The 15,290-nt window shown below is 40.4% G+C and overlaps 1 protein-coding gene across 1 annotated transcript in view; it reads left to right on the top strand.

The window, feature by feature from the left end:
* The window catches only part of gprs (speckle type BTB/POZ protein), a 56,282-nt gene extending 41,524 nt beyond the window's left edge, over positions 1-14,758 (top strand). Inside the window, exons 7-11 of the mRNA XM_071598240.1 lie at positions 4,802-4,919; positions 6,635-6,792; positions 11,639-11,770; positions 12,369-12,551; positions 14,456-14,758. Of these exons, the coding sequence (XP_071454341.1) occupies positions 4,802-4,919; positions 6,635-6,792; positions 11,639-11,770; positions 12,369-12,551; positions 14,456-14,758 (894 nt within the window). The remainder of the gene's footprint in view (positions 1-4,801; positions 4,920-6,634; positions 6,793-11,638; positions 11,771-12,368; positions 12,552-14,455) is intronic.
* Positions 14,759-15,290: the final 532 nt, after the last annotated feature.

Below are 15,290 nucleotides of genomic sequence, written 5' to 3' on the forward strand. Positions count from 1 at the left end.
GCCTAGCTCCTCTAATATTTTGAATACGCTACTAAGTTTATAATGACGACGTTTTACAAATCTAGCTCCTCTACGCTGCACGCGATCCAATTCGGCAATCAATTCTACTTCGTGAGGATCCCATATACTAGCACCATATTCTAAATGAGGTCTAACCAGCGAAAGATAACATTTCTCTTTGACCTTTTTATCGGATTAACCCAATACTCTTCCAATAAATCATAATATTTAAATAGTAGGAGGAAACATAATCTCAGTTATAATTTATAATTAGCCTATATAAATATGTGCGCAAAATGAAAATCGCTTGTAGATACATTAATATACGAGGGTCATCCGGAAAGTAGTACCCGTTCGTGCCGCATGAAGTGCTGACGACGCGAGTAGCCGCTGGACGAGGTCAGATAGCTTCAGTGGCTTGTCTGCCTTCTCTGAGCCAAGTTGCGTGACGCTAGCATTGCCTGTGTTGTTTCTGTGATTGTTTACAATGTTTAAAAAAATTGAGAACGCCGCCAGTTGTGAAGTGAGGGCAGTGATTAAATTCCTCAATGCAAGAAACGTTCGCCCATGTGATACTCATCGCCAATTAAAGGAGGTGTATGGAGACAATGTAATGGACGAGTCGTCTGTTCGGCGGTGGTGTCGCAACTTCAACATGGGGAGGGGGAACACACACGACGATGAGCGTTCGGGGAGACCGTCTGTCATTACAGACCAACTGGTGAGCTCAGTTGACGAATTCGTGAGGAACGATCGGCGCGTCACAATTGATGACATCTGTGAGCATTTTCCCAATGTTTCTCGAACAATTGTTCATGAAATTGTTAAACACCATCTGCATTATGCAAAAATTTGTGCAAGATGGGTCCCTCGCGTATCTCAATGAGCTGGCGGCGAAGGACTATGCAGCAGGAATACAGAAACTTGTCACACGTTATGACAAATGCCTTAATTTGCTTGGAGATTATGTTGAGAAGTAGTTTAAAGTATCCTCTTTCAAATAAAATTTTTTATGTTTGTTAATATTTACTTTTGTGTCTTTATTTCACGAACGGGTACTACTTTCCGGATGACCCTCGTAGTTTTGCCAAAAACAAAGAGGAAGTGGCATTTTAAATTTTCCGATAAGATATTCGGGACAACAGGAAACGACTGATATAATTTGGGCCGATAAACTAGTCGTCGACGGAAATATGGAGGAAAGAGTAGCAATAGGTTGAAAAGAGTATTGGGTGAATGGTCTTAACATGAAAACAAGAATAGAAAATGGATACGAATTTCTTATTCTTAAGGCTCTATTACTCGATTATTTAAGTCAGCACTCAGCTCGAAAGTTGCTCGACTATTTCGTACGGCGCGCAACGTATAAAACAGGGAACCAGCAAAAATAAATTCCATTGAGTGAAATTCGGTTGTTTTTTCAGGCACCCCGATAACCCTTAGAATTATTGTTAACTCTGCACATGCATATGTCTGTCTTTCGTCGTAAAGTAGGTCTATGTGAGCAGGCACGATTGCAGTCTTTGAAAATCCCTGGTTACGGTCGGACCTGTATAGTTGATGGACGCCAATGTGATTGTCCTTTTTGATTAGCAAACCTTTGTGCTTGATGACAATTATTATGTTTGGTGGTATTCAACAGTAATTGAATGAACAAAAGTATGTATGTAAATATTATTAAGGACTGTTTGCATCTCCTTCGCACACACATCTGTCGCACCTTCTTTCCTCTTTTCTTTCGTGTTCACCGTTTTCCGATATCACTCCACTTTCCACTCAGCAGCACTAAAAAAAGCAAAAAGCCTCAAAGTAGTTTGTTGATTGCATCCACTCTCTTCTTCTACTTCTCCTTCCTTCTCTGTTGTGTTTGAATTTATTTTTCCAAAAGTGCCATGACCTTTTCTTATGTGACAAAAATGAAATGCTCCCCAACCGCTGGGCATTTGCGAGCGCATTTCGCAAGTGTCGGCGCCGGATTGAGCAAAATTTCGTCCTTCCCCCCCGAAGCACTTCCTTATACCCACTCGCCACTCTTAATCCTCTCTCCAAATCCCCCCAACCCCTTCCCTCCGATCACCCATCCCATCCAAGCACCATCCCAGAACCCACCAAGCCCCACGAACCCCGACTCGACTCGGATGCAAAGGGATCCCTTGTGGAGGCCGACACGAGGGTGTGGGGGGCAGGCATTTAGAAGAGGAATGCCCCGATGCATGAACAGCCCCCAGAGAGAGCGCAGAAGTCCTTTCACGAGATGGCGAAGCAATTAACTCCATCTGAAAGGAGGAATTCCCGAGTCATGAGTAGACGAGTCCGTCCCGTCACGTTAATCTTTTGGGATTCAACCGCCGATATTTTAGTTTTTGACTCAGGGCTCCAGCGACGGCCTCGCCAATCGGAGAAAATTCGGTGGTAATCAATTCAGGTCTGCACAAACTATATTTCGTTCAGTCGGATATGAGTATTTCGATGTGGTATCTTGTCGGCATCAAGCCACACTCTCGCTGTACATTTCAAGCAGCTGGTTTCTAAATTAAGTGCAAATATGGTTGAGGTTTAACCGACTGCGATCTTCACGTATCAAGTTTACTGCGTATCTACATTAACATCAACGGTTGGAAGATTGAATTAATCTCTGCGCAGGGATCAGCCCTCCACGGGAGGAAATCAGCAGATGATCTTCCAAGTGACAGTGCAACCTCCTTATGGCCGGTATAAAATTCATTTTCACAGCTACTGATGATCTAGGCAAGAGCATCATACTGAGCTTAATTATAGTAAGATATTTTCCTTTCAGATACAATTTAGACCAAAGTAAATTACTAACGCGTTTTCCTCATCGCTAGAACTTCTCTCAAAATATTCCATGTGCTTGCGTTTTTCATTTTGGCATCATTTTTCATATACCTGGAATTTTTCCCCAGGAATTGAGTCCAAATAATGTACATAAGCGGAAATTGTAGATTTTAATTCGATACTGTACTTTCCGCTTGACGTATGAAGTCTACAGTTCGAAATTTCTCAAGCTGATAACATACATTCAAAAATATTACGATTACAGGGTGACAAATTTCCTTTTCTTGGGCAACAACTTGCACGTAACGTGAAATGCCATTTAACATGCAATTAAACTCCGTTCCTAATTCAGTTATGAATTCAATAAAGCAATGAATACAAATGAAATCCCCTCGCGCTGTCGTTTCCTATAACAACGCAAAAATGGCCCATCATATTTTGGTCACCTAGCAAATAATGAAAGATAAGCAAGCGTAACCTGCGATCTTCATTCTAGAGTTAGAGGAGAATGTAAGGCGTGTAAAACTATAGATTCGATCCATACATCATCCACGTATACACTATCAAATAGCTATGCAATTCGCTATAAGAACTTGAGGCTGGGATTTTAGTTCACTAGCTATTATAGGATTTTGCGATTTTAGTTTCCAATTAGAAATTTAGAAAGAAATTCCATAATGTTTTATATTCCAGTAGTTTCAATGAGATGAGATATTATGATTTAAATTCATCATTTTTCTACGTTAACTTTAATTTGAGATAACGTTACAATGAATGCAATTGGAGATGGTCTTTATAATGTGAATTGCTAATGTGTAGTGCTGCCCAAAGCGAAATTGCTCCTATATTGCAGTTAGTTTTTGCAGAAGGACTAGAAGATATCTGCAATCCGAAGTCACCTGCGATCAGAATACTTCCGACTTGAAGACATGAACAGTCACGTCGAAAAAAATTTCTTTCGCTCAATCCCTCAATATGGTGCGGTCAAAATTACTGGGAATAGCATTGCTAAGTTTGAACTTCCATTGATCTGTCACAGGCAGCCATCGACTTGACCCACTGTCACTTAAACTAGTGTATTAATTTGTAGGGATGTAAAACAATCAATGCGGTAGATTGACATGACTGTATTAATTATAGTCGAGTAATTTTAATCAAATATATTAAATAAGTTTTGATGAAATCTAGGAACAAACCCACTTGAAAAAAATAGAAAGATTAATATAGTTTCCGCTCCATTAGTGTAGCGATACTAAATTCTCTTGCGGATTCGTTGTCCTACTGCTGTGGGTAAAGAATGACACTGTTTGTTATTGGCAAACTCTTTAATTCAATCAATCCCTTCACTGGTGACGCTCGAAATGCAGTCTGTAACCCCGAAAAAATGATTTCTTAAAAGAGAGCAATTACAAATAAATTCGTCTTGTTTTACGACTGGTCGCTAATGACTGTTTCCATTTTCCTTAAATTGTGACTAGTCACCTTATTCCGGAATTCTGGTGGTGTAAAAAAAACCCATCAATATAGCGGTATTATTCTGGTTTAGAGGGAGGATAATTTGAAGATTCACTCCAGATTTGAAGCAACTCTGACAACCTTGAATAAGAGTCTAAAAATATACAATTAAACGACCCGAGGAGATAACGATAAGAGGGTGATAGTACGAACCCATTACAAGCAAAATGGTAGGATAGCGCCCAAAACACTGCATCTGAGCTCCGTCACTGCAGCTGAGCTTTTTAGGAATTTCTTAAAATACATCTCCCTACCCCTCCGTATCTCCAATCCAATTTTCTCCCTCGACCCCGGCACCCTGCATCCTTTAAAAATCCTTAAGGGGCGACTCGATCGCCGACGCCTCCCCACCGCGACCCCATCCCCCGCGTCCGCGAAGCCCCGCTACCCATTAGCCGAGTCGCCCCAACTCGGCATGCCCGTCCGCCGCAGTCAGCGCGCGGCCACGGGCGTGCACTAAAACGGCGCGCGCGCCTTCTGGTGTCTGCAGCCGCAATCCAACCAGCATCACACGCTCATCATCGAAGAGTTCGAGCCAGACGTCTTCCGCCAGCTCATCGAGTACATCCACACGGGGTGCGTGACGCTGCAGCCGAGGACGCTGCTCGGTGAGCCTCACCCCCCTCATGTGTTCCGTTTTCCTTCCCGTTGGTTGCTCACCCCCTAAGGACCCCGAATGAACTCCAATGACGTCACAAAGATGAAATTTTCATAAAATACAATGGTATTCCACAATAATTCTATTTCGGGTCAAAATGCACAAAATTATATTACTATTCATGAATCAACTACTGAAAGTTCAATATCCATGCCTAGTTAGTAAATGAATATGGCTTGGTTGAATTACTTAAATAACCATACGCGTACCTATTAGGTTAAGAATATAAACAAAGACAATTAAGATACATAGTTACATAAGAAAAAAAATTCAGCGGTTCCCGAAAGTCCTCAAAGCTTTAAAAATATAAATAAAATATTTAAAAAATATATGTAATTTTTTCTTCAGTCAAAAAAGAGTACCATACCGTCCATGCTGTCAGATAAAGTCTGCCAGTCACGTATGCTCGGGAATCATAGGGAATAAAAGTGACTCGACATGAATTTAAAACGGAAAAGATTGTAAATAAACGTAACGTGTAGTATACATCAAATAAATTTTATGTGCGATAAAGGCATTCATTGATCTTCTGCCATAAATGCAGGTGTATTTCAGTTGAAAACAACTACAGATAGGTCTTTGTGAAAACATTGTTGTAACCTTTCTCCCATTGAGAGCGAGAAAATATTGCAGATAATCGACTTGGCTTAATTGACAAAAGATAAATTTGTATGCCAATCTATGTAAAAATCTAGAAAACTTGCTTTTGCTATATTTTTTAATGTTTTTCTTGATTTTATTTACTTTTGTATAACCCCGTCAGATAATGGGATAATTATTTACAATCACATTTTTTCATCTATTGAAATTATATTGGACCAATTGAAAGGAATGTCTTTCCTAGCCATACGCCTGCGTTCATTAAGGCTCCTGGCTCCAGCATACTAGTTTCTTGCTGCCTCTTAAATCTGCCAGTTTGGATTGATTTGGATCTTGAGTGCCTCTATCGCTTCTATTTTTAGTGAATCGTGTGCATTCTCCACTTAAGGGAATCAAGACGTGAACCGCTCAACTCACTTAAGATGTATCCCCCTTGCCTTCATGCGCATTTGGAAATCCCAGGGGTCCATTTCGTGAAGTTAAAATAGGATATGGATTTTCGTAAAGCTACATACAATTAAAGTAGCATACTGGAATTACCCGATCAGAATTAGCTTATCAATATCACCCCAACTGAATCTGGTATGACAAACCAGTTAACGAACCTGATTCGGTTTTAATTATTATTGATTATTAGTGTACGTACTATCGTATACTAAATTGTTTAAACAGTCATCGGCGGAAAATATTCGGTATGTTGGTGAGGTGGTTAAATAATTCGATTACTTTTGGAACGCACTCTTTATTTATTGAAACTGTAATTGATGTCGCAATGATTTTTGTGGGCGCTATTAAGAAATATACGCGATACTTCATTTACATTCTAAAGCACAAGGACGATTTTTTCTAATTTTTTCGTGTGAACTGAGAAAGCGAAGTTTAACACAGTCTTTAGAAATCATTTCCCTAAAACTTTTCCGGGTCCATTTCACTTATTTATTTGCTTAATTGGTTGGCCTTTGGAACTGTAGTTTCTATAGTTTCATTTAGCTTATAATGCAAAGTTTCTCGACAAAATGCCCTGGGGAGTCACTCCATCTGTGTCCACTTTCATTCGATTCCCAGGCGTGATGAATGCCGCCGACTACTACGGGTTGGACGAGCTGAGGCGGGCTTGCGCCGGATTCGTGCAGTGCTGCATCAACGTGGATACGGTGTGCGCCCTGCTGGCCTCCGCCGAGAGGTACATCCAATATAAGTGCACGAAGTCGCTCGTGCAGAAGGTGAGCCTGAACAAGCGAGGTGCCGGGTCAAAGAGACAAGTCAATATATATAATATATGACAAATCTATCAATATAGACAAGTCAATGCTTCCGGAGGTTCGCCTCTTGATGCGTAAATTTAATTTCAATATCGCGAAATAAAAATTTCCTAGAATTTTTTCCAAAAATTTCCGCTTCGGTTTTGGCAAATTTACTCAGATCATATTTTAAACTCGACTAATAATGAAATTACCTCCTCTGATCTGTAATATTCACTGAAATTCGGGTGTCCGTAAGAAATATTACGGGGGATTAAATAATTTGTATGGGCTTCTTTGGTGACATAAATGGGTAAGAAATACTTGAGGGCGTGCGTAAACTTGTGGAGAACTCAGAACTAGAGTGACAAGCTGTGGGAGGATAAATAGTGGATGGGAAGTCTAATGGGCGTAGAAGTTATCTATTCCTGTTTTCATAAAAATGTTCCAGGTATTTGATAATCCCAGCACTGTTTCGTCCCAATGTAAATACTAGGTTTTATGTAGAGAATTGTGATTTTTTTGAGATTTTTTTATTGAACGCCTATATACTTCAATCAAAGAGTAAACTGTCCATACTGCCAGAACCAATTTGATAAAAAGAGGTCGATCGATTGAAAGGTCGTCTGTTCATTTTTAATATGAATGGCAATTGAACGAGAGGACTTTTGAGCAAAAATGTTACTAATGTAGAAGGCAGTGGGCTGTGGGAGGACTCAGCTACTGGCCGTGGGCTGCGAGTTAAATACGGTTAATCCCTCGGCGCACCATGCTCAACTTAACCTAACCCGTGAGATTTTTCGATAACCATATCATTTTGGGGAACCGCACATCGATAGGCGGAAAAAGGAAATTCACGTGAACCCGCCACCCTGAATATGTGAAATTCATGTACCTTGGAGCTAAGTATGGGATGTGATCAAACCTCAACCAATGAACCTGCTTTCGAGTTAATTATCGCAGTTTTCTTGTTGGTTAAATTGCACTTTCCAATTCCTAAGTTAAATGAAAATTTATTAATTCTAATGAAATTTCGTTCAAGTGAGGTTGTTTGTGCTGGCAAACCTATTGTTTCCTCCGAAGAAATTTGCCACTACGCCCCTGCTATTCCCTCACCACTTGTCTGCTAAGCCAATAGTTACGAAGACCTGGTTCGTCTACCTGCGTCTCTTCCGTATTTATCCGTTTTTCTTAAATAATACACTTATCCAACACCATTATTATAGTTAATAGGTTTTTGGGTTAACTCTTCAAATTACATTTAATATCCAATCATTAACTCATGCTTCCTTGTTGCCCGAAAGCCTGATTTTTCCCCTTCCGATCTCTCACGCCACTATAATTATATGTGTATATCCATTCGCACAACTCACTCTAAAAAATCTTCACGCTTACTTTGCCTACCCTTTTATGTCCTCACAAAATATTCCAATCACTTCAAATGTCACCCCTCCCACCAGGTATTGTATGTAAGTTTTTAAGATTATGCCTTGCTGAGGTGAAACTGACCGCGGTATGAGTTAATGAAAGCATGAAAAACCATGGACTACGCCAATAGCCTTACTTCAACGTTTTCGCGAAGCTAAGTCTGAGATTAATTATAACTACGAGGTGCCTTCCAGTTCTAAGGTCTGCTTATTTTTTTCTGATAAACTGCTAACAACATACAGCTGAAACTTCAATTACTTCTCAAAATAACCTCCGTTTTTACGAACATATTTTTAAGTGACGACGCCATGATCCCCATAGCCGCCATGAACACATTTATAGGCGTCTATTTTGCCCACTAGAAAATTTGCTGGTGGTACGTGGTCAAGGCTTCTTCGGTTCGTCGTCACACAACGTTCGGCCTTCTTTGAACCGTCGCACTCACGAGCTCCCGTGCTTCACATCCATAAACCCTTCACCGTATTTATCACTCTATTGACGATGAATTTAAGTTTTAAACTATGCGAGTGGAAAAAACGGATGATCACGCAATTCCGTACACTAAGCGACGCCAGTTTAAGTATTGATGAACTAGCGGCTTCTCTAGCGGTAGCTTTGCGAACCTTACCCCTTTTAACTTGCAGCCAGCCACCTATGCCTGGTATTTATAAATGTTGCCAAGTATTTTAAACTTAATCACATTTTTATGCCCACTCCTAGTTCCGAGAAAAAATAAGGATGTCGTAAAACATGAACGCAACTCGTGCATGAAACAATCACAGTTATGATTCGAACGCTGTCCGTGTCATATTTGATTACTTCGGTATTTTCGCATATATCGCTAGTGGATTTTGACTCTCCGGCACTACAGTCGGCGTATGCGTGATCTCATTCGGCGCGTTGTAATGCTGACAGGAATGCTGACAAAACTATCGTCCAACAAAATCAATGGGGAAGAGACCAGAAAGATTTTATGTCAACATCCATGCGTTGTAACCAGAAAATACGCTGTGCAAAATGAAGTTATATAAATTTTCAAATGCAAATAACGAAAAAACGTTATCAAATTACTAATTTTTTTCCACATTGTAATTTTAAATTCATTATTTTTCGGTGAATTAAACAAATTATTGAACGCACAAGCGGGTTTGGCACGCAGTAAAATTTATGGCTGAAGATAACTACCAGCGAGGTTTTATACAGGATTCCCTTGCGCCAGTGAGCCAGAAATCAGTTTCATGAAGTTTTTCACCGGGTCAGGGGTTCCATATTGGCCGACATTTCGATACCCGATTCGTGCATCGTCCTCAAGAGTAGATGATTGCCACTCTGTATTTAGCCGTCTTATGCAATATAATTTGCAAAAAAATAGCACCAGATCTTACAGAAATCAGTTGTTAAAAACGGAATAGATGTGAATAAACTTTAATTTTGTCTTCAGTTTCTGTGTACTTTTTGGTGCACTTACGTTAGAGCATGTAATTCTTTAAAGGCTTGCGGCAAGAGTGGTTTTAACATATGCATGCGTAATTGACGGATAATGATAATACTTGACAAAAGCGAATCGAAGACTGTCTTGTTTCACACTTTTAATTCAGACCGTTAGTATTTACCAGTACTGATTACAAAATATGTATCATGAAAAAGGCATTGAACATGCAGCAATGAGCATAATTAATCCGTACTTTTTGTTTTTCGATTGCTTTGAACTAATTTCAACCAATTTTATGGTTTGAAAGTAACTTTTTTCTTTAGCCAAACTTCCGATAGCAGCCACGACATACAATAAGTATTAAATTTACTCTTAAGCTTCTATGGCGCCAGAAATAGAATCGGTTGTAACTGATGCTCTCGACGGGTGCTTTTACGTAATAACTACCGCTGTAATTTTCAGATACCCTTCGAAAAATAGCATCGAGCGACTTGCGAGTTACAGAATAGCCCCCAAAACTTACCTAGCCCTTGTCAATTCAGGGATAACTTCGTGGGCGAAGTAATTTGCAAGAAACGTGGAAAAGATTAATATTCGAAAACTTTTTTTCCGAAGGATCGTGGATTGATAAGGGTTTTATTTTTCAAGGCTTAATGGTCAGCACAGCTTATTTCCATAAAAAGCTTCCCCCTGGTTGTGGCCAGCGTTGAGCCTTAGGATCTCCTCATCAATTTTTGGTCGACGGGTAGGTGAGATTGTGATGCTGGAAAAATCCAAATTTCCAAGAAATGACACTACAAATCTTGGAGCCGTTTAAAAAAATGTTCCCAGTAATTTGAGTTGGTCGATTTCCGAGGTAACGGGAAGCTGCGGCCTTAAAAAAATGAGAGAAAAAATGAACGCTGTTTCATTTTTTCTTGTGCGATGTGTAAATTCCACACGCCGTCGGGCTTAGCATTGGGTGAACTTTACCATCACCTACCAAACCGACCTGGCCCATAAAAACAGTAATCAACCCGAAGGTCGGGTTGGTAGGTGGTGGTAAAGTTCACCCGATACTAAGCCCAACGACGTGTGAAATTCACACATCAGGGTAGGGAGGCCAGTTCCTTTCTCTGTGCCGGTTATGGTTTCCCAGGAAGACTTGGTACCCGAAAAATCAGTCAGGGTGAAGCTGCAGGTGCCCAGAGAGGCTTGCCCGAGAATCGAACCCGGTCAGTATAATATATACACACACACACGTATGCATAAATTTCTTCGAAAAAGGGTTCTCTTCACAAAAATTAATAAAACATTTAATGAAAAAATGAATGCACAGAAACAGAGAAAGGATACTCACATACCTAGTTTTGACGTTCCGACGGCACGGCCGTCATCTTGTCTTGAGATTCTGAAGATAACGGTCTTGCCGTCGAAACGTCAAAACTAGATATGCGAGTGTACACTTCTATGTTTCAGTGTATAAATGTTTTAATCACCGTATGTATATAATTTAATTTATTAAAACCATTAATTGAGCTGTAACTTTAGCTATGGTTTTTGGTGTTTCATGAGATTATAACTTCCAAGTAAGCCTCAACAATATTTTTTTATTATTATTATTATTATTTGGGATACATTGCTGTTAGGCGATAAGCCGGGTGGCAATGACATGATATAACAAACAGTAGTCATTCTTAAAACATATCACAGTTATTAACTTCAACCTTCTTGAATTCAAGTATAAATTTGCAGTATATGATCCACAAAACCTTTTCACATTGTGCGATTATAATATATCGTGGTTTCCATGTTTAAAAAAAATTCAAGAGTCACATAAAGAGACGGCAACTGTTATATTAGTGCATGAAGTTAGTACGTATATTAGAAGTTTTAATAAAGATACAGTCTGGAAATTTGAATGCTATTATGACATCGGATGAATCAAAATTTCTCTTTAGCCCCCTTACAATTTCGCTTGCCTTTCAGGTTCTTGAATTTGTGGACGAACATGGGAACGAGGTGCTCAATCTAGGATCTTTCACTCTACTACCGCAGCATGTTGTACGTCTGATTATGGCTAGAGAGGAACTAAGGGCCGACGAATTCACAAAGTTTCAGGTGAGATAATTACTTAATTGGTATTAATCAATTTCAACTCTTGGCAGTGATATTCGCGTCTTACGAGTATTTGAATTTGTACTTAAAATAATTTCATGTTGCATTTGCGAAATCATTATTATATTATACTAATTATATTGAAAGAGATTACAAATTCGCATCTATCGGAAGACCGTTGTCTCATGTAAGAATTTTAAATAAAATTTCATATTTCATACTAAATTGTGGATTGTTTTTCAAATAAAATATTTTCTGCCTGCAATTGTTCGTAATATTTTCTCCTGCTGACATGGTTGTCCTATGAAATAACATGTTTTTTCTGTCACTGGAAGAGTCTTGGGAAAAATAACTTTGAAATTCATAGCCATTGGAACATTTCAGCATGAACATTTTTTTCAAAATCACAGTAATATCCAGCGACAGAAATCAGAACTAATATATATTCCTTGAAATGAAAAGCTTTCAAGATTACTAAGTTCGGTATTCCCATCAAAATTAAATACTTGCGAAATTAATCGAAATACAATGCTTGATATAAGTTGACCAGCCATGTCAGGTTCCTGGTAGATTTCTGAAAATTCTCCATTAATCACAACAGGCGGCACTGATGTGGGGCAAGAAGTACTGCGACAGCAACCCGAACACTCAGCTGAAGGAGGTGATTGGAAATTTCCTCGAGTACATCCAGTTCCACAAGATACCAGCCAATGTGTTGATGAGGGACGTCCATCCGCTGGGACTTGTGCCCTACCACATCATCATGAACGCCCTCGCGTACCAGGTGCGAGTCACCAACCCATCTACCCGCCTCCCTTCTGTCGCCAACCAAAATGCTCGATGGACGTTATCACCATCCCGTTTCCCTTGCTTCCAACTTCTTAATAAATGTGCGCGCTTTATGAATATTACTCTAGCGCGCCAAAATTTCTCTACTCTCTTGGAATTTCGCGAGTTTGTAAATCAAATCATAAGTTAGCATGTTGAACAAGAATATTACGTTGGGGTATGTTAATAAGTTTTTTAAAGTTAATCATCCTAGGTGCATAATAGTAGTACCTTAAGCAAGAGTGGCAAATATTTCTCGGTACCTAGGCAACAGTAGTAATAAATTGTGGTTGAAACATTTGAGGATGCAAGCGTATTGAAATACTCTCAAGTCTGTGTCAACGTGGCAGTTAAAATATTCCTCACTCAATGACCCGAAAATGGTTGCATTTATCAAACATTTTGAAGGGAAATAAATTGCGCGTATCAGTAAATATAACAAGTGACCACCCGGATCTTTAATTATTAATATTCGAATACAAACAGTATCGACATAGTTTTCGTTATATATCAACTCCTTTGTCCCACCGGCAATGAAATTACTAAGGAAGGAGCTAGCAAAAATCTGAGAAGTATTAAAAAGGTATTTTTTCTGATGTGAGCGACATTACTTATTTTTTCTTGCTCTATTTTTGAGATTCAGGGTGACCACTCATTTTCTGCAAATGCGCCGTCATTTTTCCGATATTTCTCCTGAGCATTTGGAAACTCATCACATATTTTTACGTGGATCATCCCTCCCCATTTCGCGCACATCACTGTCATCACTGAGGCTAGTTCTACTATAGTCGACTTTTGCCAGGGCCTACGAAAACACGACTTGATCTCGCAATAAAAGAAATATCGTTCTTTTCGAGAATTCATAATTCCCTGATCACATTGCCATCGAATTTGCGACTCGAATTTTTCCTGATTTCTCGATTTTCCTGACTGGTCGGCGCCCTGTAATGAAACGGTACAAACTGAAACATGGCAGTGCGATAAGAGTGCATTTTCAAATTTAAAATGATAAAAATTATTGTTGAACAATGGAGTCATGACCAGTAACTTGACAGCACTTCGAGTCCGATGCGACGGGTTGCAATTTGGCCATGAGCGTACTGGGAAAAAATATTTCATGACAACTTACTGCCAGTAAAAATAATCTCAATAGAGCTTAAATGTGGAATCTCAAGAAAGTAGTTCTTAGAGTGTCCAGGGTTTGTACCGGTACCAGTTATGGCAAAATACCTTGGATTTCTGAAATAGACTTTCGATTCTCCCACCCAAGGATGCAGCCATACCCGGTGGCATTTTATCACTTCCACAGGAAAAAATGCGGATTGCTAACATCATTTTAACAGGTGTGATGCCATTAATAGTACCTGGGTACCGAGAAATGCCTATGATTCTGGCCCTAATGGCTAACCCCATTGTATTATGTATTAATAGAGCTAACGGTTGCGTGATGCCTCTTTTAACCTTATCTCCTTCATTTACCAGGGTAAACGAAGCATCGGGTAAATTTTGAATAATTTCTAAATAAGTTCCTCCTAACTAATGGTTAAAAGGTAAATTCAATCTTTAAACAATAATAAGTTCCTCCTAACTAATGGTTAAAAGGTAAATTCAATCTTTAAACCTTATCATTTAATGTTTTTTGTACATTTGTGAGGATAATTCTGGTAATAATAGATCAACGCATAACTTTTAAAATTCTTGTTGGTTGCTCTATCCGAGCGTATTACAGCACGCAGCGCATGCTTGCTATTAATCGAGAATCTGTTTCGGATACCCACGGATAATGCACCAACGCGAGAGTCCACCTTTCGCGGGTGCACTTTCGCATGGGTTGTTGAGATCCTTTGCCCTCCGTCGCAGGCAGACCCAACAAGTGTCGACCCCTCCAAGCTCTCCCCCAACCGAGTGAGGCGGCGCTCAACTACAGGCAACCAGGGGCGCTCCATGTCGGTGCAGAGCTCCCTGGACCCTTACGGGAGCAACACCACCCTCAGCTCATCCGGGAGCAGCGAGATCGACAGTGGGAGGGTGAGTTCGGAGGGTGGCGGGGGCACGGGGGGAGGCGGGGGCGGCACCGGAGGCAGCGGCGGCGGCACCGGGGGAAGCGGGGGCGGCAGTAGCGCCACCGGGAGGGCCAGCGGCGGCGGCAAGCACTCCAACTGACGGGTATCCACTCCGAGGCGGCCGAACAGACCGCGGCGTTCGGCGGCGGCGGCGTGACATGGCGTCGCGCGCAACGCCCTGCGCGCCAAGAGGAAAAAGACCCCGCGGAGGCCGGCGACGCCGAAGGAGGAATGGCGGATTGCGAAGCAGACGACGATAGGAGGCGAAGGGGGGAGGAGGAGGAGGAAAAGAAGGAGAGTCGGGGCAGCAGAGAAACGGATGCTGTGAGAAACAATACAAGAAACCCACACACATATACATATATATAGGAACATGGACGAAAGGAGTATGTGAAGTACTTGATAGCGTGTACGGGAGATTTGTACTTATTCACAAAAAGAGGCCTTTTTTTCATTTAGGCAAATTGTAGTCTGACGGAAAACGCTCTCAATTTTTTTACGATCGTGAATGGAACGTGAGAACATTTTTTAACGCATTAGGGAAGTGAAATACTTGAATGAAAACGATTACGAAACATATTGGTATACACATATATCTTTTGAAAAGAGTACGGTGTATATAGCCGTAAAAA

This window comes from Hetaerina americana, unplaced genomic scaffold (assembly GCF_022747635.1).
Source record: "Hetaerina americana unplaced genomic scaffold, ioHetAmer1.1.p SCAF_91, whole genome shotgun sequence".
NCBI lineage: Eukaryota > Metazoa > Arthropoda > Insecta > Odonata > Calopterygidae > Hetaerina > Hetaerina americana.